Source organism: Plasmodium berghei (assembly GCF_900002375.2).
Source record: "Plasmodium berghei ANKA genome assembly, chromosome: 9".
Classification (NCBI taxonomy): Eukaryota; Apicomplexa; class Aconoidasida; order Haemosporida; family Plasmodiidae; genus Plasmodium; species Plasmodium berghei.
The window spans coordinates 1,174,069-1,199,720 of NC_036167.2; the positions used below are offsets into that span (position 1 = coordinate 1,174,069).

Genomic DNA, 25,652 nt, shown 5'->3' on the forward strand with positions numbered 1-25,652 from the left:
ATTATTTAAAAAAATATATTATTTTAACAAAATTCTAAAAATTAGTTATTGTAATTATATGCATCCATATATATATAGCAACGTTTTTAAAAGTAGCAGACAAAACGATGTGTAAAAATTATAAAAACGTTAAGAAATATATGGAAATACACAAACTTCCTAACATCTTAAAAAGAAACGAAGGAAATACTACAAAATTCAAATGAATTAAACAATAATATAAAACACGAATTAAAATTATAGAAAAAAAATATAATTCATTCTATGCTTTATCATTCATGTTGATATAGTCAAAATAATAAAGGGTCAAATAAATGCCGTTAAAAGATAAAATTAGAGAATACTAAAAAAAAAGTAATCCAACAAACTTGAACATAAATATGCATACTTACATATAAACCAATAAACTAATAAAATATATTAAAATTTTTGCATAAGTGCAAAATTTTATGTCATTATTTATATTTTTTTTTATTGCTTAACAAAAATGCAAAGTTAACAAATTATGAAAAATCGTTATATATATGGAAATATATCCTCTTTTAGATTTTTAATGCTTGTAATAAGTTCTACATTTTAACAATTAGAACAAATATATGTGTGTGTTTTTAAATTAAATAAAAAATTAGTATATGTGTGAAGGCATGGGTATTATTGTTATTTTATTTATGGGGTTATATAACTATCATCCATATACAGATTTGTTACTTTATGAAATTTACATGCATTTTTTCAATTAAAACAAATATTTTAAAAAGACTTATACATTTGGGGCATTTAATATTTAGCATATCGAATTATAAAACACACTTAGAGCTTCTTTTAAAGTCCACAATAGCTCAACAAGTTAACATTTATAATAAAATTGTAATACCGAGTTCCTCTCATTTATCTTATTTTACTTTATATTGCTTTAAAATAATATTCCCCCCACAAATGTGGATGTAAGATTTGCATTATATCACTAAAAAGAGTGAGAACATAATTATATTGCTAAAATTATTTCAAAAATAAGTAAATTAATAATAACCATTTTATGTACTGAATGGACTATTGTGTACTCTTAAAGGCAACGCATATCTCCAAATTATTTAATATAATTCTAAAATATTTTGGTACGTGAAATTTACAAACGGTTAAAAGTTAACACACATAAACATAAAAATAATTATTCCTAATATAGTTATAGAATATACACATATATATCCTTAAGTTTATTTTTAGTGCAAGTATGTAATTTATTGGGGCGCATAAATATTAAAAATGTTTATAAAAAAATTTTAGTGCTGTTTCGGTACTACATTTTTATTTTGTTATAGTAGATAAATAAATTAAAAAAGAAAAAATATATTATATATATAGTTTCAATAAAAGTAATAATTTGTGCTATTTTTTTAAAATCTTGGATTTTTTCACAAATTAAACAAAATATTTAATATATATATAATAATATTAATATTTCAAGATGAATAAGCTAGTAAGAAATAATGAACTACACTATAATAATATAAATATATTATAGGTTTATATTTATTTATTTATTTTTATGTATGCTTATATCTACAAAAACACACATATATATGCACACTTATCTCTTAGATTGCAACAATCTTATTTATACTGGCTTTGTTCCAAACCCATATCAATGCAGAGACACCCGAAGTAACGCACAGGGTATGAATGTAAAAAATATATATAAGTCAATTTCATGTAATACTTCCTGAAATCATTTAAGTTTATATTTTTATTAATTGAAAAATGAATAGGCATATTTTGATATAAGCATAAATGACAAACCAATAGGCAGAATAGTTTTTGGATTATATGGAAAGGTTGCTCCAAAGACAGTCGAAAATTTTGTAAGTATTTGCAAAGGAACTGTAGTTAATGATAAAATGCTAAACTATACAAACTCGATTTTCCATCGTATTATACCAAATTTTATGGCACAAGGTGGTGATATAACAAATTTTAATGGAACTGGCGGTTTAAGTATTTATGGAAGTAGATTTGAAGATGAAAACTTTACATTAAAACACACAAAAAGAGGAATGTTATCAATGGCAAATGCAGGAAGAAATACTAATGGAAGTCAATTTTTTATTTTATTTGTACCCACGCCATGGCTTGATGGAAGGCATGTTGTTTTTGGAGAAGTAATTGAAGGTATTGAGAAGCTAGTTCAAATCGAAGCAGTTGGTACCGATTCTGGTAAACCATTAAGTAGAGTCCTAGTAACAAAATCGGGTGTATTGTAATTTCTTTTATAACAGTAAATAAAAATTCCTTTTACGTGTAGTATTGTGTTTTATTTAAATAATTTTTTTATCAAATAAGTTTTACGTGTGCGAAAACAAAAAAATGATATAAATAAAGGATTGTCCCTTATTTTAGATATAAATATTGTGAAACTTAATTAAAAAACATAAAAAAATGAAAAGGAAAAAAGAAAACGATAATCCTTTCATAGGAGTATTAATTATTGAAAATAATAAACAAAGAACTCATAACTATAAATAGTTAGGAATTTACGCATATTTATACAAATTGGAATACGCTATGTGTATATTTTTTGTCTTGTTCTTAGTCTTAGTTTATTTATTCATTTAAAATTTTCGCTAGTTCGCAAAAAAAATAAAATAATAATTTTTTTATTAATCATTACAACTATTTTCCATAAGTAGCTATAAATAATTATGGTGAACTGGGTATTTTATAACAATAATAGTAATAATAATTATTATCCTTAAATTATTTTTTACAATGTTATCTTTTACATTTATTAACAAGATCTATTGCCATTTGCTTGGCCATTTCAAATCCGTGATATTCAGCTGAAAAGGATTTACACACGGGAAAATTATTTGATCGATGTAAGGCAATCCAACAATTCGTTACAACGTCGTAGTAAACTCCTGAGTGTTTTAAAAAATATAAATATGAGCGTATGAGTACATATATATAACTGCGACGTAACGAATATTCCATATATGTGATTACATTGTTTTTTTTTTAAATAACTATATTTGATTACCTTCTACCCCTGATTCATGTTTCGGCTTGGGGTTTATACGATTTTGTGACTAAAATTAAAAAAAAGGAATAAATTTCGTTATTATATTTAATTTTCCAAAAAAAATAAAAAGACAATAAAATTTTAATTCAAATGAAAAATAAAACAAATATATTATTCTCTTTTTATAAGCAAAAAAATATAATAAGTCTTTACTTGTAGCGTCTCATAAAATTTAAATGCTTCCTTTTTGGCTGCTTCTATTCCATATTTTTTAACTGGAAATGGTTTCGCATTTAATTTATTGTTTTCAAACCAAAATACTTCCCATTGCTCATTTAAATCTTCATACTTTATGTTTTCATTATTTGAATCGAAGTAGCTTTTTTTAATCGTCACTTCTTTTGGACGAAGATTATGAACAGGATGAAACCTGATTTGAAATTGCAAAGTTACAAAAAATAAAAAATAAATATGTATATATTTTTAAATGTTTAATAGGTGGAAATTTGGTTACACTCTATAAATAGTATATATAAATAATGCTTATAATGTTAAGCGACGATAAATTAAGCATGATTATATAGAATGGTATAATATTTTCTTAAATTATTTTTCTCTATTTATTAGCACATAATTTAAATTGTCTATTATTATGCTTATCTTTTATTTGCTTATATGCACACGTAATTATATGTACATATTCAACATAAAATAATTAATCGTATTAAATAATAACCTATTTTCTGGGTCCGAGCGAAATTTATTTCCTATTCCCCATTTAAAAACATGCTGAATGAAATTTGTTTCCCTTTTTATTTCTTCGCTTAATGCGGTGTTTTTAGCAATATCGTTATTTTTTTCATTTTGCTCACACACCGCTATATTTTTTTTATTAAAATTTATTAAAAATGTTGAACTTTTTCGATTTTTACATATTGAGCTGGTATGAAAATTATTCTTCCAAAATAAATAAAAAAATTGTTTATCGAGGAATTCGCTTTTTAAAGAAAATATTGAATTACATTTATTCATAATTTTAACAAATGTTTATAATATAATAAATATATTCACATAAAAAATATACAAATAATAAAAAAAAATATATATGTTATGCCTTATAGGCAATGTAATATAGCAGTAGAGCCAACAGGTATTTGCATATTATATATTCACATATGAATAGTTCTTTACATTTTTTAGTAAATTTTTTGGCCTTATAAAAATAGAATCCCCCATTATAACATTTATGCTAGATTATTATACACGCCGTTAAGATACCATAAAACTACACATATATATTTATTTCTTTTATAAGATTATATTTGTTTAATCTTTAAAATACTATTTTCATTTATACATTCCTTTATTTTCTCGTAATAGGTAAAAGTAAATGTTTTCCAATGTGCTAAATTACTTATGATATTAGGAAAGAATTGTTCATTTTTTAATCGAATTTTAATATCCTTTATTCAAATTTATTATAATGATAAAATGGTATGTAAAATATACGTTAAAATGTTTGAATATTAAAAATTTCCAACATATATTATATGCGTATACCCTGCAGTGTGTTCCCTGGACATAATATTATTTTTTAATATAAGTAGACCTTTTCTACTAATAAGGGAACTTTCGATTTTTATTCCCTTTAAATATAAAATTTTTATAAAATTAATAGAACATATTGAAATATATATATTTTTAATAATATGACTATTATATTGAAATAATTACCTCTACAAGAATAAAAAGTTTCCTTTTTTACAATATATTGCTCATATTTATAAAATTTATAAAAATGGCACATACTATATTAATAATAAGATCATATTTTTTAGGTATTATTATAAAAAAATATAAATTTTCTAAAGCACTATAAATAAAATAATATATAAATATGGGTTTTTTATTTTGGGGGTTTCTATCTATATTTATTTCTGCTAATTTATATGGTCACTTTTTATATATACATAAATAATAGTCAATAGAAGCATTGCCCATTAAGGCACAACAAAACATAAAGTATTTGTCGATGTTTTGTAGATCCGTTTATCATTTTTTGGTATATATATAACCCAAATAAGAATGTATTTATAAGATAACATCGCCAAATAAATAGAAACCTTTTTAATTATGACGCACAAATTTTCTAGAACCATGCACTAAATTGTATGTTATTTTATTTTTTTACCCTTTTACCACTGAATAATTTAAAACTGAAAATTAAAGATATAATATTTTTTTATAGGCGCAATTATTGATATATATAAATATGCATACACTATGATTTAAAAATTTTTTTTTATTAAAAAATAATTAAATTAATGTTTTTTTTTAATTAATGTGGAGTTTTATATTTATATATAAATTTAATTCATCATAATATTTTGCAAAAAAAAATTAACATAGAAACATAATACATCATGAATTACCATTCTAGCCATCATATTAGACCCGAGGAGGAAATATTTGTTGATAAGGGTATACAAAATGTACAGTTACGAAGAAAAAATAAAATGCTTATAGTTACCCTGGCTATAGTTTTAGGTATGTTTGGTTTTACCGTCATATATTTTAATAGAACAAATAAATCATCATTTAATAATGGAAATGTTGAAAATTATTCGAATGATGACTATTTAATAAATTACTTATTAAAAAGCAAAGCAGTAAAGAAATTTATGGGATCTAAAATTGAAGAACTTATAGTAGAAAGTGAACAAAATGAAAAGAATAGCATTATCGTTAAAGATAATAAAAATAATGACTATAACGAAAAATCTGTATTATTTAATAAAAATAACGACAGCAAATCATTCACAACAAATTTACATGATATGCAATCTATTATGAACAATTTAGAATCTGTGAACATTTTTTACAATTTCATGAAAGAATATAACAAACAATATAATTCAGCTGAAGAAATACAAGAGAGATTTTATATCTTTTCTGAAAATTTAAAAAAAATTGAAAAGCATAATAAAGAAAATCATTTGTATACAAAAGGTATTAATGCATTTAGTGATATGCGTCATGAAGAATTTAAAATGAAATATTTAAATAATAAACTAAAAGAAAACCACAGCATTGATCTCCGACATTTAATTCCTTATACTACTGCAATTAGTAAGTACAAGTCTCCAACCGATAAAGTTAACTATACAAGTTTTGATTGGAGAGATTATAATGTTATTATAGGCGTTAAAGATCAACAAAAGTGTGCTTCATGCTGGGCATTTGCTACCGCTGGTGTTGTCGCAGCCCAATATGCTATTAGAAAAAATCAAAAGGTTTCTTTAAGTGAACAACAATTAGTTGATTGTGCACAAAATAATTTTGGATGTGAAGGAGGTATACTTCCATATGCTTTTGAAGATCTTATAGACATGGATGGTTTATGTGAAGATAAATATTATCCATATGTAAGTAATGTTCCAGAATTATGCGAAATTAACAAGTGTACCGAAAAATACTCAATTTCAAAATTTGCATTAGTACCATTCAATAATTATAAAGAAGCTATTCAATATTTAGGTCCAATCACAATAGCTGTAGGTGTAGATGATGATTTTGAATCTTACAATGGTGGTATATTCGATGGAGAATGTACAGATTTTGCAAATCATGCAGTTATGCTTATTGGATATGGTGTTGAAGAGGTATATGATAAGCGTCTTAAAAAAAATGTTAAAGAATATTATTATATAATTAGAAACTCTTGGGGTGAAGACTGGGGAGAACGTGGTTACATAAGACTTAAGACTAACGAATCAGGAACACTCAGAAATTGTGTGTTAGTACAAGGTTATGCTCCTATAATTGAATAAAAATAATATTATGTACCGATAGGGAAAATAATAAGCACCGCTATCCGTATTCAAATATATATATATATATATAGTTGCACTTTATGGACGAATAACAAGCCCATTTTTAATATGCATATAGCACTTCATTGCATTGATTATTGTAATAAGTAAACCCTATAATTTATTATATAAAGCTCTGATTCCATATAAATACATTTTTGATATGCATCACACTATCTATGATATTAAAATAAAAGATAGACTAATTTTAGTAATGTATATATATTTATTTTTTGTTGTGATTTTGATAATTCACAATTAATAATTTAAATCAATTTTTTTATAATAAACTAAAACTGGTAGAAAAAAGCGACGTGAAATATAAGAAAGACATAAAATACCTTTTAAGATTTAATGTTTAAGTATATTAACATAATATGGTATATATATTGTCTATATGAACAAATCATAATCATATTTGGTATGAGAAAAATAAGAATAATTTGTATTATTTTAATTAACAAATTTCTAAAAAATTCAAAGTTATAGATAATTCATCAAAATATAAAAAGTTTTTTCTTTTATGTTAGAAAAAAAAATATAAAAATAAAACAAATTTGGCATTATAAAAGGGCGATTCCAATAATATATATAAATGGATATGTATTTATATATTATAAGAAAGTTTTAGAAAAATATATATTAATATATTTATGCAATTATTCATCTGTTTGCAATGCGTCTGTAGCAGTTAATCCTTCAATTCTATAGTATTTGTTCTAAGAGGGAAACAACCAAAAAATATTGAAAATATAAAAGAATGTATTGTATTTAGCATGATTCTTATATAGATGTAATACACGTTTTTAAAGGAAAACATAAAGATTATATAAGAATATTTTATTTTTATAAAGGTTCCTTTTTGTTTCTTACTAATGAATCCTTTAGGTAATCGTGAGAATATCCACATAATATTTCTAATAAATGTATTGATCTTAAAAAAAATGAGCAAATCCTTTTTCTAAAAAGAAAATAACATATATTCGTGATATAATTTTTAAAAATTTGTATTATAAATATTAGAAATAAAAATTATGAATATAAGTATGCATGTGTATACTTCATAAATGCAATATATATAAAATTATTTTAATTGGATAGTATATTACTTCTCTTCATAGGTAATTTTATAATCATCCTCTGTCGCTAATATTCCAGTATTGATTGAATTAGCATGAGCTTCACCTAATTCTTCGTATAGCCAAGCTAGTACATAATTAGCTCTAGGTATTACTTCGATGGCATATCGAATTCTCTGCATTTGATAATATATAGCTTTTCCCCATTCACAAGAGTCTCGATATCCTTCAAATAATATTGTATATAATTGATACATTACCCAATGTTGAGTAAATATTTTTTCAGCTTGTATATATACAGCTAGTGCATCTGCTAAATCATTTTTATTTGTTTCTTCAAGCCTTTCAATATAACTATTTTCATATTCGATATACTCTAAAGCTGTACTTTCAGTTATTTCTGATAAACAAATGTTACATTTTGTTATTATTGGTGTTTCACAATTATATTCACTTTTTATAAAAAATGTTCCTAAAAACAAATTATCAAACAAATTTTTTTGCATAATGACACTGAATATAAATATTTAGCTATATAATTATTTGTACATAAGAAATTTGATATACATGAGAGCAAAGAAATGTAAACAAAATTCATTTTACTGTATTATTTTTACCTATTCCACAAGTTGCGCATTTAAATCCTCTTGAGTAATCCACAGGATTGGAGCATCGATTGCACATGCAAACAAATAACCAGTTAGTGAGTTTTTCTCTCCTGACTATAAAAATATGAACAGTGTTATCATTTTGTATAATTGGAATTAGAAAAATGAAATAGAATGCATTATACAATTTTTATTTTCCTATTCCACATATTTTTTTGTAAAATTTCGAGTTATTTTTTAGTTTTACTATTAGATGATTTATATAAATCGTCATCCCCGAGATATGATATTGTAAGTTCATCCCCTACATTTAGTTTTACTCTTGCCCGTAAAACAAAACTATCATTTTCTCCATAATGCCAGCAAGCAGTTGAATTACAACTATGGGCAAGCATGGAAATACCTTCAAAAAAAAATTGGAATTATATAATGTATTATCGAATATAGTTATATACTATGTCAATATGTATATATTCACTACATTAGTGGTTATTAAATTTTTATCAATTTTTAATCGTTTCCCACTACTATATATATATATATATATATATTTGCAAATATTTTTCATTTTCTTCTTACGGTTATATAGAACAAGACCCTCGGAATCTGTGTGATGACCAAATGCATTGTAATGCCATACTTGTATTATTCGATCGTAAATATTGGGGTCTATTAATTTATTTTTATAATAATAATACTTTCCCCCACTTTTAGTAGTTTTGATGTCACACACTTTATCTAAAACATTGAAAACATCATCATCCGGATCTTTGTCAGGTTCCGGTATCCATTTATCAATACATGCATTAAAATCATCATCATTAAGCATTGTTATGGTGCACAATGCAGCATAATGCCATCTAAGTGGCAACTCAAAAGGTTGTTCATTATTTAAATTGTTTAAAATTTCCCATAATGTTTCATTTAGGCTTGGAATTATAATTAATAAAGGTTTTTCAATAAATATTATATTACCAGGATTTAATTCTTTTCTTGTAAACATGCATCTGCCTTTCCCTTTGATATGCGCAATTTCTACTTCATTATCTATTTGTTCATTAGTATATATATCTAATTTTTCTTCAACATATTTTTCATCTTCTTCTGCCTCATTTACTATTTCCTCTTTATTTTCTACCAAGTTTTCATTATTGTTATTATCTGTTTGGTTTTGCTCAAATATCTCATCGTTTTCTTTATCATATAATTCTATTGTATCTTCTATATATTTATAATCATTATTTTCTACTTCTTCGATTTCGTAGTCTTCAATTTCGTAATCTTCACCCTCGTCAATATCATCATCTTCTTCTAATACTTCTTTGACTTGTTGACGTTTTTTATTTAATTTTTTTATTTTTATCCTTTCAATGGATGCTTCTTCAAGCATATTCATTTCATTGTCTATTTCAGAATATTCTTTCGTTTCGCATACGCATTTATCGAACATTTTTTGAGCGTATTCTCCCCTATTTGTATTACCATTCTGATATTTATTATAATATTTGTTTCCCTTTTTTATATAATATTCCTTAGTTATATCCGTACTAACATTATGCAAATACTCATTCAATAATGAAATGGAATTTATATAATAATTTTCGTTTATATTATTATTTGAATTTTCTAATTCATCATTTTCTAAATATATGTCTTCTGGTATATCTTCACGTTTTTCGATTTTATTATTGTTTTTTTTATATTTTGTATTAGATTTGTAATTATAAGAATCGTCTAAAAATAAGGAAATTAATAAAATCAAACAAATATTTTCAATAATAACCATATATAAGCTTGAATACACGTGGAATAATAAATCAACGTTGATGGACTAGGCAAATAAAGGAATATAATCATAGTCGATTGCATATTATAAAATACTATTATGCTTTTTTAATATTTTTTTTCAATGAGCGATAATATAATATAATGCATAATGAAATACAAATACGTATATAACTAGACACGTAATAAGTTCAAGAATTTTTTATTTTCATATCATAAAAACAAAAATGCAAAAAGGGTGCATGATAGGTAAGACGATAAATGAATAGCCAGATTGATTGATTGATTGATTGATTGATTGATTAATTGATTAATTAACTAATTAATTGCATATATAAAAAATATAAAAAAATTACCTTCGAAATCTAGGGTTTTAGCTTGGGCCCAGCTCTCTTCATCAATTGCATCTATTTCTTCGATATGTTCCTCTTTTTTATTAGATCTTCTAAGTTTTCTGAGAATTGTTTCCATATTTATTTATTGTATTATACGTATTTTTTCGTGTGCTGTTATTACTTACCACTCATATGTACATATATACATACATACATATATAATATATAATATATGTATGTGCTTAAATAAACTAGCTTATTGTTTGTGAAAAATGGAATTCATTGAAGCGTCATTTCGTAAGTGTGTGCATTTGATCATAAATATATGGAGAAGTGGACACAACGGAAAAAAAAATATACTATCCAAAATAATTTGCACCTATAAAACGCATTTAATCTTACGAAACGGTTAGAAAATCATTACACGATTTTAAAAAGTTCATAATTCCATATCCCTATATAAAAATCATAATAATAATATAAAAAAAATACAAAGCAATAATTACAAATATATTGTACATATTATAATGTTATTTATATTATTCCAATGTATATATAAATGCTTACACATAAAGCTGCCCTCTAATTATTGTAATTAAAATTTTATATGTAAATTTTTGGAAAACAGTGAATATAAATTATCTATAACAATTTTATTAATACATTCAACAACCCTTTCGAAGAAAATAAATGAATTTATAATAATAATCTAAAGCATTTAAGATATTATTGATAATATAAGCAGTTATGTATATATGCAGCTATCTATGTATATGTGCATGTATATATATACAATTATTAGTTAATACTTTCTTTGAGTATAAAATTAGGACAAATAGAGATAAAGCGACAAAAAAATAATAAAAAATATATATAATAAATCTTAAATAAATATGTCAAGGACAATTAAACAAACAAATTATTAATAGGAATAATTATTACATGTATAATAATGAACATATATTGTCCATGTGCAGGCAAACGAAAAAACACACAAAAAAATGCATGAATAAATTATATTTCATACTTAAGATAACAAATTGTATTTTTCATTAAATTTATATATGCATACACATTTGTATAACTTTTATATATAAATATGTTATCTACGCTAACATAGCATTATATATGTATTCGCAAAAACATAATATATGCAGATATTATTTTTTTATGCAGTTTATCTATATTTTTAATATAAAATTTTTTACAAATTTTATAAAAACTTGTGCACATTAATAATAAAAATACTTTACACACAACTATAATATCCTAACAATTTATTACTATTATTTTTTATTTTCAAAAAAACACTTAAATTTAATAATATAGCTAAAAATATATATAATAAAAAAATATACATAATAACATTCTCAATAAAGTCACATTATGTTTAAATATATGCATTTATATGATATAGAAAACATTGAATGAATAAATATATATATAACCCTTGATTCCTATAAATATTACATTGCATTCCTTAATTTTATATTTTTTTATTTCTCAAATACTTTGGTGCAGCATATAAAACTGTATGATTACTTATTTTTTCATTTTTTGATATTATATAATACCATGTAATATACTTAGATATGAGAGGAATACAATTAAAAAACATAATATATATTTACTATAAATGTTTTAAAATAACAAAACAAATTATTTTTTTTTAATTCTAATGATGTTTACTCCTAGTTATGCAACTCTTATTTTATTACACATTTTTCGTGGAGACTGTATAAGCAAATTGTAAAAATTCGACGTATTAGGATTTTTTATACATCCCCAAAGCACAAAAAATAAAATTGCACATTTTAAATATTCGCATATAAGTTAAATATATTTCTGGAGAAACTTGTACATTGAATATCACTAAATGTGCAGATAAAAATTTTATAAAAAATATATATGTTTCTTAGTATGTTGTCTAAGTAAATTTTTGTTTCTTAAAAACCTTTTTTTTAATTCTTGTGATAATAAATGTGTGCGAATTTTGATAATACAGCATCCTTGACTTTTTATTATTCTTTGAATGATGATTTTTAATCATAGTAATTAATATTATTCTCATGCCAAAAAAGGAAAGAATTGATATATATATATCCGTGTACATGTTTTTTTTCAAGTCTTACATATTATTCCTAAATAAGGTAATTTATTTTGCATTTAAGAAAATTTTTATTAAATAAAATTATAGACACAAAATATTCAACGTATGTTTTATATTAAAAGACTTAATTTGTTGGTATCGTTGCAATTGCGTGAAAATTTCCATTTTATTTTTTAATAGTCATAAAATATTTTCTTTCTCATATGATATATTAAATAAAGGTCTAAAGGAATTTGCAATTTATACATAATATGTTATGCATACCAAAAGGTTATTTATACATAAATATCATTTTCATTTCTTAATTATTTTTTTAATTTTTTGTTCTCCTTTTTTTTAATATCGGAAATGTATCCAAATGCAACACCGTGGAAAATATAGTATATGTTGTTATTTTTTTTTAAATAAATAAAAAAATATATTAACATATTTTTCAAGAGTAACTAGCATTATGATACCTTGTATATATATATTATATTAATTAAATCCGCTGCTTGGTATGTACACATTTTATATATATTAAAAAATATAATAATAAATAAAATAAAACACATGCATATATTTATACAACGATAATTGTTTGACAAAATCAATTTTATTAAATAAATAAAAATCCTCGTAAATTATTCTTATAAAACAATTTTGCATATATGTGATCGATACACATACATGTAGACACAATAAATAATCAATGATAAGGAAGAATAATATTTTTTCAATTATTTAAAAATGAAAATGAATCTTACTATAAAAATTATTAATTTTTTTTTCTACTATTTAATAATAGAGCCATATTTATTTAGTGAGTCATTGGAATCAATTAAAAGGTCTGTTGTTTTGGCAACGTTGGCCACAGGAAATATACCTAACGGTATGAAAAAAACAAAAATGGAAATTCATATATTGGAATAAATCTTATTTATTATTTTATTTAAGGATAAGTATATAATATATTATGGGGATGTCTTTTATAGGTCCAGTAGATTTACCATTCAAAAAAAAACTAAATTTAGGATTGAGGAAATATCGGTATAATATTCCTGATGAAAATTTAGATAATGCTATGCAATCTGAAATGAATGAGGATGCTAAAGAGCTAATGGATGATATAGTATACGATTAATTAATTATTTAAATAGTTATAAAAAATTAAATTATGACAACACATATAGCAACAATTAAACAATGACAAAAATAATTTTATTTTAATTTAATTGGATTGTTTATAGAATAAAATGAAATACTCTGATCAAAGACCTGATAATTATTATTTCCAAAATGAAATGTATTATGTAATTTCCATTTAAATAAATATATACAAAACATATGCATATAACTTATTTAATCTTATCATTAACTATATTGTTGGGGGATTATTTAATTCTTTTAGTTAAAATGCTTCAAAAAATATTTGAAAATTTTATTTGTATTTTTGTTGTTATATTATCATTTATTTTATTTCGCACTTCCTTTATAAATGCTTAGGAAATACCACCATGGCTTCAAGACATTATTACTCTATCTAATAAAAGCAAAAAAACCTTAGAAACATTAGGTTAAATACTCTTTAAATAGTATAGTACATGTATGTATATATATACTATGCAAAACATATATATAGGTAGTTTTGGGGGGTTAAAATAAAATATATTATAGGCATAGAAAATTTACCTGATGTGAATGCATGTAAATCAATTAAAAATTTGCAAGAACAAATGTTATGTACGTTCGATGGTAAGTGGAATAAATTTATTTCATTATAAATATATTATCTTCAAATTATTTTCCGCTTTTTGAATGTGCACAATTAATTTTTTTTTTGTATTTTAAAATCATATATATAGCTCTTGAAGACATAAAAGAAGTTTATCATAATGGTTAAAAAATAAATTAGTAAATACAACTGTCTAATAATAAATATTTATCCACATATATATACGCATATTCATTTTCGTGCCTGATGAATTTGTGATCACAGCGAAGGAAATAACTAGCTTAACGGCACGGGTATTAGCAGGCGGACGGTAATAAACATATACATACACATATTTATTAATTCGAATATTTATTGTTTATTTAGATGGATTGTGTTGATTTTATTTGTCTTTTGGCACCTCAGATTAGCAATAAAGTCTCTAGGAAGATTAAAATCACTTGCCTCAAGGATTGAAAACAAGCAGTTAATGTAATATAAATAAATATGTGAATTTATGTGAATATATATATACATTTTCAGCATATACATATGCATATCTTTTATTACAGGAAAAAACTTGGAACTCCAATGGTATTATTATTCTTAGATGGATAAAAGGGTAATTTTCTTTACTTTACATGCACATATGATTTATTTTATTTTTTTTCACATACACAAATTATAGGCTACCTTAATATTGCTACAAAGGGAAACTACGTCGGATAGGTTTATTTATAAATAGATAGATAAATGTATATATTTATATAAAATTTAATTGATAAATGATGAATAGAAAAAGTTATAAATGTGAATTTTCTTAATTTTAAAACAGAAATCGATGGATATGCGGATCAATATTAACTCTCCTAACGGATTTACCTGTAGTTTCCGATTTAGCAGATGTAAAAACTGGGTCATATGGGCATGTAAATGGTACAATATAAATTAACAATGTTGGAAATAACAAAATGCAAACAAATTAAAAAATAATGTTATACTTATTGCTATGAATAAAATGTTTTAATTGTATATATGATTTTTTTTTAAAGTTATTATTCCTAGACAATCTAGAGTTAAAAATCCTGATAGAATCATTTTAAAATTGAGAGAAGGAATATCTCCATCGAATTTAATAAATGGATTTGCAGCAAGCCAATAAAAAAAATAATAGATAAAAAAAAAGGAAACTAAAAGCTTATTATATCGATTTAAGCACATATTAATATGTGTTTATTTGTTTATTTTTAGCTCAAGAAGTATATACAATATGAAAATATATAACCAGTCTTTTATTTTTTTTTAATTGTTTATAATTTTCGAAAAAGGGGAAAATACTTCTTTGCTTGTGCTTTTAAAATAAAAATTATAATTTTTTTTTCAACTAATAAAATTGGGTTGTTTTTTTTTAATTATACAAAAAATGATGCTAAAAGATATATATATACATGTATGAATGCATATATGTATAAAAGAATTTTATAATAATACACACACAAACAGTGTATACAAATTGTAAAATTAAAAAAATGTTCATTGTTAAAATATTATGAGAAGCAATTTAAATAATATATAAGTCTATTTAATATAGCCATAGCATGGCTCACCAAAACCTTGTTGCTTGCTTTAATGGTCTATAATACGAAAAATCTTGCCAATCTTTTATTTTTTTTTTTCCGTATCCCTTAACTTCATGGTATCTGCAAAAGAAGAAAATTATAACATCAAAAAATGCTAGTATTTTTAAACCATATTTTTTTCACACACAAATTTATGATTAGCTACATTATTATTGTGGTTTGAATTAAATTATTTTTATATTATTTTCTACTATTTTTACTATGTTTTTGTTTTTATAATTACCGGTATGGCCTATATTTGTCAAAAGAGAGAAGTTTTTTCCGTGTTGCCCAGTACCCATGTCGATGATACCACTTCCACTTACTTGGCCAATATGTACCTATAAAAATTATTTATTAAAAATATGCTAAATGTTTGTACAATAGGTGTATTCCGCTTTCTATGAGATTGATGTTAGGTCTACATTGAGAGTAACATGAATTCATTGTGATGATCATTTGCATGAATAAAGCTTTTCTTATATAGATTAGCTGAATTTGACTCATTTAGTTTTATTTTATTTTTTTTAATTTTTCAATACCTTTCCATTTTCTGCCTTTCCAATATAACGTAGAAATCGATTCGAATAATTTTTTTAAATATTCATTAGTTCGATTTACGAAAATATTATCAGCATTTTTTTTTAGGGTATTATTATTTATTTGGAAATTTGGTAAGCTATACTTAAAACTAGTAAGCTTGTATAATGACAGTAAAAAGTCAAGCACACTGTTATACTGGTTTAAACGCTTTACATTATTCTGTTCAATTATAAGTTTCACAGCACCCATTATTTTTTAATATTACTATTTTATATTATTATTATTATTCCAATTAATTATTACTATTACTATTATTGCCCATGAGTACTATTTTTTTTATTTTACCCCATGTAACACGTTTGCTTTGTTTTTAAGCATGTAGTTATCGTTTTGGAGGGATATTTTCGCAGTCCGAATGGAGAAAGGATAGCAATTATAAATCCGTAATACCTTCATAAATATATTATATATATTAATTTAAAAAAAATATATGTTCACGTGATGAGCATGTTAATATATGTTGTGTGAAAAATGTTTTAGCAAAATGGAGATAATTTTTTTCAAAAGGAGGAATAAGAAAAAAAAATACTACACATAGCATTTCATTAAAACGAAGAAAAAATAAATTTCGCTGTGTAGCACTTATTCATATAAAAAAATGTTGTATTGGGAAAAGGATAAAAAAAATACGGAAAAAATTTGCACATACATACATATGCATATATATACATGAAAAAAAAACTATAATGTATGATATAAATAAATTTGAAAAATGGTGTAAATTTATTCAAGAATTTATCTTCGATTTTACAATGCGAAGATCGGATAATCCAAAAAGATAAACCAACTCCTTTGTTTCATAGGAAATATAATTTTGATTAAAAATTTTTTCAGTCTCAATTTTTGATCCAAGCTGTTTATTCATTTTCAACATATTATATTGAGCAAGGATATTTTTTTTAACACATTCACAAATAGATAAAATGATAGCATGAGAAAAATCATTATAATCTAATTTTTTTTTGTCTTTCATAAAAGAGTTTAAAATTTTTATTGCAACATTATTGCTAAAAAAATGCGGAATTATACCAAATTCTCGTAAAAATCGTATAAACATAGCAACTGAAACAAATTTATTATTATTTTCTGAATTATCTTTTGTTTGTATGCTGATTTGATCATTGGTATTGATACTATTATCATTATTATTTTTATTATGGTTAGTAGACGTGTTTCTCGATGAATGAATATCATTTTGAGAATAATTAGGTTCTTTTTTCGAATCCCTAGAAATCGAAAATTTTGCATAATATTCAAAAAGTAATGGGAATGTTTTTTCAAAATTTTTATGCTTAACAACTAATGGCAATTCATTATTAAAATACGTTTCAAACTCGTGAAGATTTATATGTATTGGTGCAGGATCATCTTTTTCATTTTGGTTTTTTACATCTTGTTGATCATATGGTTCTATAAGGTCTTCTTTAAAATTTTGGAAATTTTGTTGAGAACTTAAGTTTTCATAAAAATCGATAAATGAATGTTTAATAAAATGATAGAATGATGATAATCTAGATGGGTGATTAATTTTCAAATATATATTTTGATCCTCGTCATTTATTATAACAAATTCGGAAATAATATATAACATATTTAAATAAGCCAATTCTCTAATTAATGGAATAAATAAATACTTTGGGATAACTCGCATTAATTTATATGGATTATTTAAATTTTTATAACTATTATGCTGCACTGAAAATTTTTCAAATAACCATAAAACATTGCCTACGTCTTTTATAAAATATTTACTACAATTAAGATCAGCTATTAATAATATGTATGCATTATATGTTAAGTATGAAGTATTCAATAGTTCATTTTGCACAAGTACATTATCTTCATTTAATTCGATTTTTTTTAAATTGTCTAAGTTTTCTATAATTTTTATTTCTTGGATTTTTTTAATTTGAAAATCTTTCATTTTATTATTTTTTTTATTATTACTACAGCTATAATAGTTAAATGTTTCTTCCAAAGTTGTTTTTAGTCTTGGGCAGCTCTTCAATACATTTTTAATAGAAGTGAACTTATCATAAGGGGATGAATTTTTCCAATTCTCTCTCACCATAATTGAAATATTTTTTTCCAAGCTTTTCGAATAAGCCTGTTTGTAATTAGCGATGTCACTTTTATTATTTTCATTTTCTTCTCTAGATTTTATTAGACCATTTAAAAATCCATTTTTATAAGACAAATAATCGTAAGTTTGAATTGCTTTATTAACTTTTACATTGCATATATTTAATACTTTTTCAACATTCGTACTATTATTATTCATTTCTTTATATTTCTCTAGCTCTGTTTTGATTTTATTTATTTTTCCTATTTTTTCATTGATTATATCTTCATATTTATTTAACATTATTTCTTTTCTTTTTAAATTTGCTTCGATATTTTTTAAATACAACTCTTCGCACATATTCTCACAACATTTATCAAAATCATTTGCTAAATCAATTTTATTTAATTTTTTTAATTCATATGATATATTTTTATATACTTTTATTAATTCTTCAAGACTTTTAAATTTCACATTTCCTATTTGTTTGCAATAGTTTATAATATTACTAGTTTGATAAGCAAACATTTTATTATATTCTTCTTCTAGTAATTTTTTAAATTGGTCTAATATATTATTTTGGATTAGATCATGTTCATATAACTTGCAATTTATAAAATATTTATATTTTTTCATATAAACTAAATGATGCAATATAATGTTACTTAATGAATATGCCAAGTTCAGACTGAAGTTTTGTTTTTTATCGACTTTGTCCAATTCCATTTTGCGCAAATACATATATAGCCACTCATTTATGAAATATGACTCAGTTTCTGTGCTAATATTATCATTATATTTATCTCCCCATAAATTTCCATTTTTCATAGTATAGATATTATTGTCTACTTTTTGGAATTTTTCTATATTATCACATAATTCCTCTTTACACTTATTTGCCTCCCAATTCCAGACCGGTTTTCCTGTTAATACACCATCATTTATTAATCCCTTCTTTTTAAAATCTAAAATATTCAATGGAATTTTAAAAAAAAAAGATTCATTTCCTATATTTTCATAGGAAAACATTGTGTTATGATTTTCTTGATATTTGAGAGGGAAAAAATTATTCATGTGCACATCGCAATTTCTATTGTTTGAACCCAATTCGTATTCATCCAAAAAGTTTCCATAAAATTTAGATAGCATGTTAATGCATTTTTTATAATTATTTGTTCGTAATAAATATTCGAAATTTTTGAGTAATAAACCAGAGTAAGTATATTGATCATATAAATTATAAAAATGAATTATATTATGAATATTCATAAATATGGGCTTAATTGGTGAACCAAATATTTCTACTTCATTTACATATATATGTATTTGACAATATATGGGGATATTATTAAACTGATTTTCAAACTCCTTTATTATGATATTATCATAATATTTTTTTTCTTGAAATAAATATTCATTATAAAATTCTATAATGTTTTCTGGGTTTATATTTTGTATTTTTCGATATTTATTTTCAAATGAAAAACTACCATTAATATCTTCAGTTGTTTTTACATTGTTATTTGTGCTCATATACGTTTCTTCATTTTCTCCCTTAAAATAACTTACATATTCTATTTTATAACTTCCATCATTATTGTCAATAACATTTTTAATATGAGCCCCTTTTTTACCAACTACTTTAACATTATCGTTACCGATTCGTATTCTTTGTCCATACATGTCACTTAAGATTATAGTAAAAGAGTTCACAATTTCCATTTTTTTCATCAAATTTTTATATTTTTCTTTATTTGCTGTATTTATATTTATTATATTATTATTCATCATTATATTTTCATTATTTTTCACCATATTGTCATATTCAGAAAAATAAGACAATTTGGTTTCATCTTTTTCTTCATTTTTTTTATTAATATCAGGCTTTGGAAATGCATCTTTATTAATAACAGTAATTTCGTAAAATTTTTCATCATTAGTTTGTTCAGTTTTTATATCATTAGATTTGCTTTCATTTTGGTCATTCATTTTTTCTTTTTTCTTTTCCTTATTTTCTTCATCATTTACGATTGTCCTTTTGTGTTTCTCTTTTTCCTTTTCGTCATTCGCATTGGTTTCTTTTAAATTTGGGGATGCCAGTCGGTTTTTTGTAGATTTGGAATTGTTTGCTTCCATTTCTGATATCTTTTGATCAAATAATTTTAGCTGCAATATATTATGGTCAACTTTTGCGCTTTTTTTATGACATAAATTAAGATCATGCTCATTTAATTCATTATATTCCAAATTATCATTATTCATAAAATGTGTTTCCAAATTGAGTAATGGAGTAGCTAAGCATCGTGTAGCTCCTGTTCCTAATATTTTAGTAAATTTCGAATGAGATTTTGAATGAAATATTTTAATATCGTAAGGAGATCCGATAATATTTATTCCATCACAATATATATGTAACTTCTTTGTTCCAGTTTTACTTATTTTATATAAAATTTTATAAATACCATTTTTTAAATCTTCAACATTATACTCAATAGTTTCGTTTATCTCATTAAATGGTTTATAGCAAAAGTGATCAACTCCAGCTAATTTATTTTTGCATTTATAACAATTTTTGTTCTCCGAATTACTCTGATTATCAGTATATTTATCAAATTCGTTATTTTTATATTTATCTATTTCGTATTCTGATCTTAGATGGCCAACAGGTTCTACTTGTAATCGGATTTTAAGATTTTCTCCACTATAAACATTATTCTTTTTATGATTTTTTGTGTATACATAGAATGAAAGCCACTCATTTATTTCTCCACCTTGTAACCCCTCTCCTTCTGCTATTACGAAATCTATAATATTAATTTTTATTGAACGAACATATTTGTTATAGTTGTCTTGATCATACATATGTATGTCTCCATTATGCTCATAAAAATTATGTATATCACTTCGTTTTACTATATTTAAATAATCTTTATTATTAATTTTGTCACTATCTTCTTTTGTTTTTTGTTTCGAAAATTGAACTATCTGTTTTTTTTTTTCTATCGAATTTTTATTTGGGGGACACAAAATGGTTCCTTTTTCATTTTCATGAGTAATAGGTATAAAGAAACTATCTTTCCCAGTTTTCAATATAGAATCATTTTTAAAAATATAATTAGCGACATAATTATCAATATTATCATCAAAGAAAAGATAAATTTGTCCATTTTTATTAAATTTAGGAGCAGAATAAGAAGCATATATGTTATCGTTTATGTCACAGTTCATTGTATTTTTATATAATGATTTGTATTTCGATGAACTACATAAATTGGTATTATTTGGATGGGTATAAAAAGACAAATTAATTTGTGGGCAAAAATTATCCATAGACAAATATTTTTTAATCTGCTCATTATAAGGTGTATATATTTTAAGAGACCTATTTATCTGATTCCCATTATTTAAAAATAAATTATTAAGTTTAATATTTTCGGGTAAATCTAATATAGGTATGTCATTGTGAAATAGTATAATATTTATTTCAGGATATTTCAAATTGTGATTATATGGCAATATTATATAGCCATTAAAAGCCAAATTTATATTTACTATGTTACTATTTCTGTATATATCAGAATAATCTCGAGTTGTTTGCCTGTCAAAACACTTGTATTCATGATCTAGATAAACTGAATTCACTCCAATTTGATCTTCGGAATTTAATTTTAAAATTCTTGAATTTCTAAGTTTTAATTTATCAACATTTTTTTCTTCCATTCTTTCTTCGTTCCAAAATATTAACAAGTAAAAATTGTTCCCAGAAATGAAATCCTTCAACATGTTTAATTTTATCGTTATATTTGACAAAGAATGGACATAAATTATTATATGGGAACAAATTATTTCATTTAATCGAAAATGTTTGCGATTTTTTCCGTCGCGATTATTACATTTGTTATACTTTCCTTTTTTTCTCGACGCTTCCAACATTGATAATATGCATTGAATCAATTTTTTTTCCATCATGGTGTATTTTTTATAATCGTAAAATTTATAAATATTTTCTTTTATGTATGAAATAGATTGATTAAAAAATTGTTTTTCTTTTTTTATATCTGCTTCTAACGTGCAATAAAGATTATTTATATTTTGATATATGCTATTTTCATTTTCTTGGTTATCTTCATTTATTTTATATATTCTTACGTATTTCAATATTTTATTTATTAATTTATGCCCATTTCTATCTCTCATGTTATTCAAATTAGCTGTATCAAACAAATCACAATAATCAGGTATATAGTATTCATTCCTAATATTAGCAATGAGCTTAATTCTACCAATTGGAGTAAACTCATTTTTATATTTATTGATAAGATGAAACAAATTTACTTTTTCATTTTTTTTAAATGAGTCCAAATAGTTGTTTAATATAATTCTAATAACATAATGAGGATACATATTATAATTATCATACATTTTATTTTTTTTATTTATAAATTTGTTATCTAGTAAGTTTATTGGAATTATAGTAGAGCATAAAATTTGTAGATAATCTTCATATTTGTTTTCTATAATTATTTTGCTATTTTCCATTAAGTCTACTTTTCTAATTTCATTTTTATATTCATTCATGATTTCTGAGTTAAATTCCGGAATATCATTTTGAGCCCATTTTTCTTTTGTCTCATCTAGCTTATTTAAATTGTTATCTATTCCAAATTCGATATTTTTCACCAAGTTAGTGCCTCTTTTAAAATTATCAAATTTACTAGTAATATAACCGTTTTTTTCATTTTTCATAATAGTTTGTGGGGGGTTAACTTCATCAGCATACAACACATTTTGCTTATCTCCTTTTAAAGGGATATTTTTAGTAGATATGTTATTATAATGTAACTTTTCAAAATTGTCTAAATTTGCCCCAACTAATGAAATAAAGACATAACAAATATTATCATCTTCCATATTCAAATATTCATTTTTTCTATTTATTAAGTTTATAGATTGACAAAAATTAGCATAAGCAGATGAATGATTTTTTTTAATATTTTTTGATGATATATATTCTATTTGGCTTAATGAAGTGCACCTGTTTTTTAATTCTGGTAACCAATTGATACCTTGATATAAACTGAATATTTCCATAGGATCTTCATATACAAAATAAGATACGCAAAATGCATTTTTATATTTATTAAAATTATTTAAAATATTATTTAGTTTGATTTTTTCTATAAATAAATTTACTAAACTTCCTTCTTTATTAATATTAGAAATATTTGACATTGAAGAATTTATTGAATAATTTGATGATGATCCATTATCACTTTGAGTACTTTCGTTTATATTATTTAGAAATTTGAATAATTTTTCTGTATTTTCGCTTTTAAAAGAGGCATTAAAACTATCACTTAAATTATATTCACTGTTTTTATCCATTGCTTCTGTTTCATGCATTATACAATTTTCCTTTTTAACCCAATTTTCTTCATCTTTTAACATTTCGGTGAGATTTGAATTTCTTACGTTGGATTCATTTATACTTAATTCAGATGGAATTGATTTAACATCCTCTAACCTAAATGGTGGCACACATTTTGATTCAATAGATTTGTCCAGTTCACTTACTTTTGATGAGGATGATTTAATTTTACTTATATTTGAAGAATCAGATTTTTCAACACTTAATTTTGAAACATGAGATTTGTCTTCATTCGATTCGAAAGTTTCTTTACTTATATTTTTCTTCATATATTCATATTCTGTTTTATCATTTTCATTAGGCGTATTTTCTTTATTTGAATTTGAAGAATCCTGAGAATAAACTGAAAATGATTCATTTTCCTCTGATTCTGGTATGGAACTTTTGGAAGAACTCGCAATAGAACTATCTGACAGTGTTATATTTTTTTCTATTTTTTCTTCACTATTATTTAAATCATTATCATAATTAATATTACTTTTTTTATTTTCTAAATTAAAAATATTATCATCCTTAACTTTGGGTTTTTGCAATTCCTCATTTATAATTCCATAGCTGCTATTTTTACAGCTTTCAGAGCGTTGACTACTTTCTGATTCATTATCATTTTTTTCGTGCATCCTGTTTGTACACTTTGTAATGCTTCTTTATGTATGTCTGCTTTATTTTCCCCCTTTATTTTATTAATTTTTTATTTTTTTTTATTTACCCGTTTCAAAAAATTTAAAAGACAAAAACATTTTTTACAAAATAAGCTTAGTTTATTATTTTTTTTTAATATGTATTTCCATTTGAATTATTCAAATTTTGATAAAATTATCATGAAAATTTAGAAACTAAAAACGGAATAAAATATTATTATATATATGTATTAAAAAATTAAAGACAAGCAATTAACAATATAATTAAAAGGAAAACATAAAAATACATATTTGCAATATTCTGTGAATTTATTTTAATTCATATGAACTCCGTTTCATTTTTCGTTTCACTTATGTACTCGTTTTTATTTATTGTCTTCTTTTTTTGCATCCCAAAGAAATAAAAATTTGAAATACCGCACATTTGTATTAATGTAAAAAAATATTTTCCAATATCATTAAAAAAATAATAATAAATCATAAATAAAAAAGGAAAAAAAAATATACCAAGAGGCCAATGCAAAGCTATTAAAAACATACATATATTTTTTACATAATATAATATAAACGATGGTAATAAAAATATATACATAAATTAGTACAAATCTGTACAGTATAAAAAAATAGGTATACTTAAAGATATATTATTAAAATCACACATAATGAAAATTGAGGATAATTTCACAAAAATACAAGCCACAAAAGGAAAATATGACACAAAAAATAATAACAATAAAGTATGTAAAATAAATAATAAATACGAAAAAAATGTCACATCTTTCAGTTATCTGTTCATATTCT

At 23.3% G+C, this 25,652-nt stretch overlaps 7 protein-coding genes across 7 annotated transcripts; 3 read left to right on the forward strand and 4 right to left on the reverse strand.

Moving 5' to 3' along the window:
* Positions 1-1,465: 1,465 nt before the first annotated feature.
* PBANKA_0932200 (peptidyl-prolyl cis-trans isomerase, putative) lies at positions 1,466-2,258 on the forward strand (the record flags this gene model as incomplete). The annotated part of the gene is made up of 3 exons (XM_034564924.1): positions 1,466-1,477; positions 1,600-1,674; positions 1,767-2,258. The coding sequence occupies 3 exons, from the start codon at positions 1,466-1,468 to the stop codon at positions 2,256-2,258; spliced, it is 579 nt and encodes a 192-aa protein (XP_034421672.1).
* A 508-nt stretch (positions 2,259-2,766) lies between these two features.
* On the reverse strand, positions 2,767-4,048 carry PBANKA_0932300 (AP2 domain transcription factor, putative; the record flags this gene model as incomplete). Its single annotated transcript, XM_034564925.1, has 4 exons — positions 2,767-2,915; positions 3,035-3,083; positions 3,230-3,446; positions 3,753-4,048. The coding sequence occupies 4 exons, from the start codon at positions 4,046-4,048 to the stop codon at positions 2,767-2,769; spliced, it is 711 nt and encodes a 236-aa protein (XP_034421673.1).
* Positions 4,049-5,439: 1,391 nt separating this feature from the next.
* PBANKA_0932400 (berghepain-2) lies at positions 5,440-6,846 on the forward strand (the record flags this gene model as incomplete). Its single annotated transcript, XM_034564926.1, has 1 exon — positions 5,440-6,846. One exon carries the CDS (start codon positions 5,440-5,442, stop codon positions 6,844-6,846), a length of 1,407 nt encoding a protein of 468 aa, XP_034421674.1.
* Positions 6,847-7,547: 701 nt separating this feature from the next.
* Positions 7,548-10,831, reverse strand: PBANKA_0932500 (SET domain-containing protein 7, putative; the record flags this gene model as incomplete). The annotated part of the gene is made up of 7 exons (XM_034564927.1): positions 7,548-7,607; positions 7,762-7,849; positions 7,998-8,439; positions 8,585-8,689; positions 8,823-8,978; positions 9,155-10,309; positions 10,717-10,831. 7 exons carry the CDS (start codon positions 10,829-10,831, stop codon positions 7,548-7,550), a joined length of 2,121 nt encoding a protein of 706 aa, XP_034421675.1.
* A 2,709-nt stretch (positions 10,832-13,540) lies between these two features.
* PBANKA_0932600 (conserved protein, unknown function) lies at positions 13,541-15,660 on the forward strand (the record flags this gene model as incomplete). The annotated part of the gene is made up of 12 exons (XM_034564928.1): positions 13,541-13,676; positions 13,780-13,916; positions 14,035-14,097; positions 14,291-14,360; positions 14,462-14,539; positions 14,650-14,682; positions 14,784-14,829; positions 14,925-14,990; positions 15,071-15,092; positions 15,187-15,227; positions 15,334-15,434; positions 15,551-15,660. The coding sequence occupies 12 exons, from the start codon at positions 13,541-13,543 to the stop codon at positions 15,658-15,660; spliced, it is 903 nt and encodes a 300-aa protein (XP_034421676.1).
* Positions 15,661-16,101: 441 nt separating this feature from the next.
* PBANKA_0932700 (conserved protein, unknown function) lies at positions 16,102-16,909 on the reverse strand (the record flags this gene model as incomplete). Its single annotated transcript, XM_034564929.1, has 3 exons — positions 16,102-16,198; positions 16,362-16,458; positions 16,660-16,909. The coding sequence occupies 3 exons, from the start codon at positions 16,907-16,909 to the stop codon at positions 16,102-16,104; spliced, it is 444 nt and encodes a 147-aa protein (XP_034421677.1).
* A 538-nt stretch (positions 16,910-17,447) lies between these two features.
* PBANKA_0932800 (conserved protein, unknown function) lies at positions 17,448-24,830 on the reverse strand (the record flags this gene model as incomplete). Its single annotated transcript, XM_034564931.1, has 1 exon — positions 17,448-24,830. The coding sequence occupies one exon, from the start codon at positions 24,828-24,830 to the stop codon at positions 17,448-17,450; it is 7,383 nt and encodes a 2,460-aa protein (XP_034421678.1).
* Between the last annotated feature and the right edge of the window lie 822 nt (positions 24,831-25,652).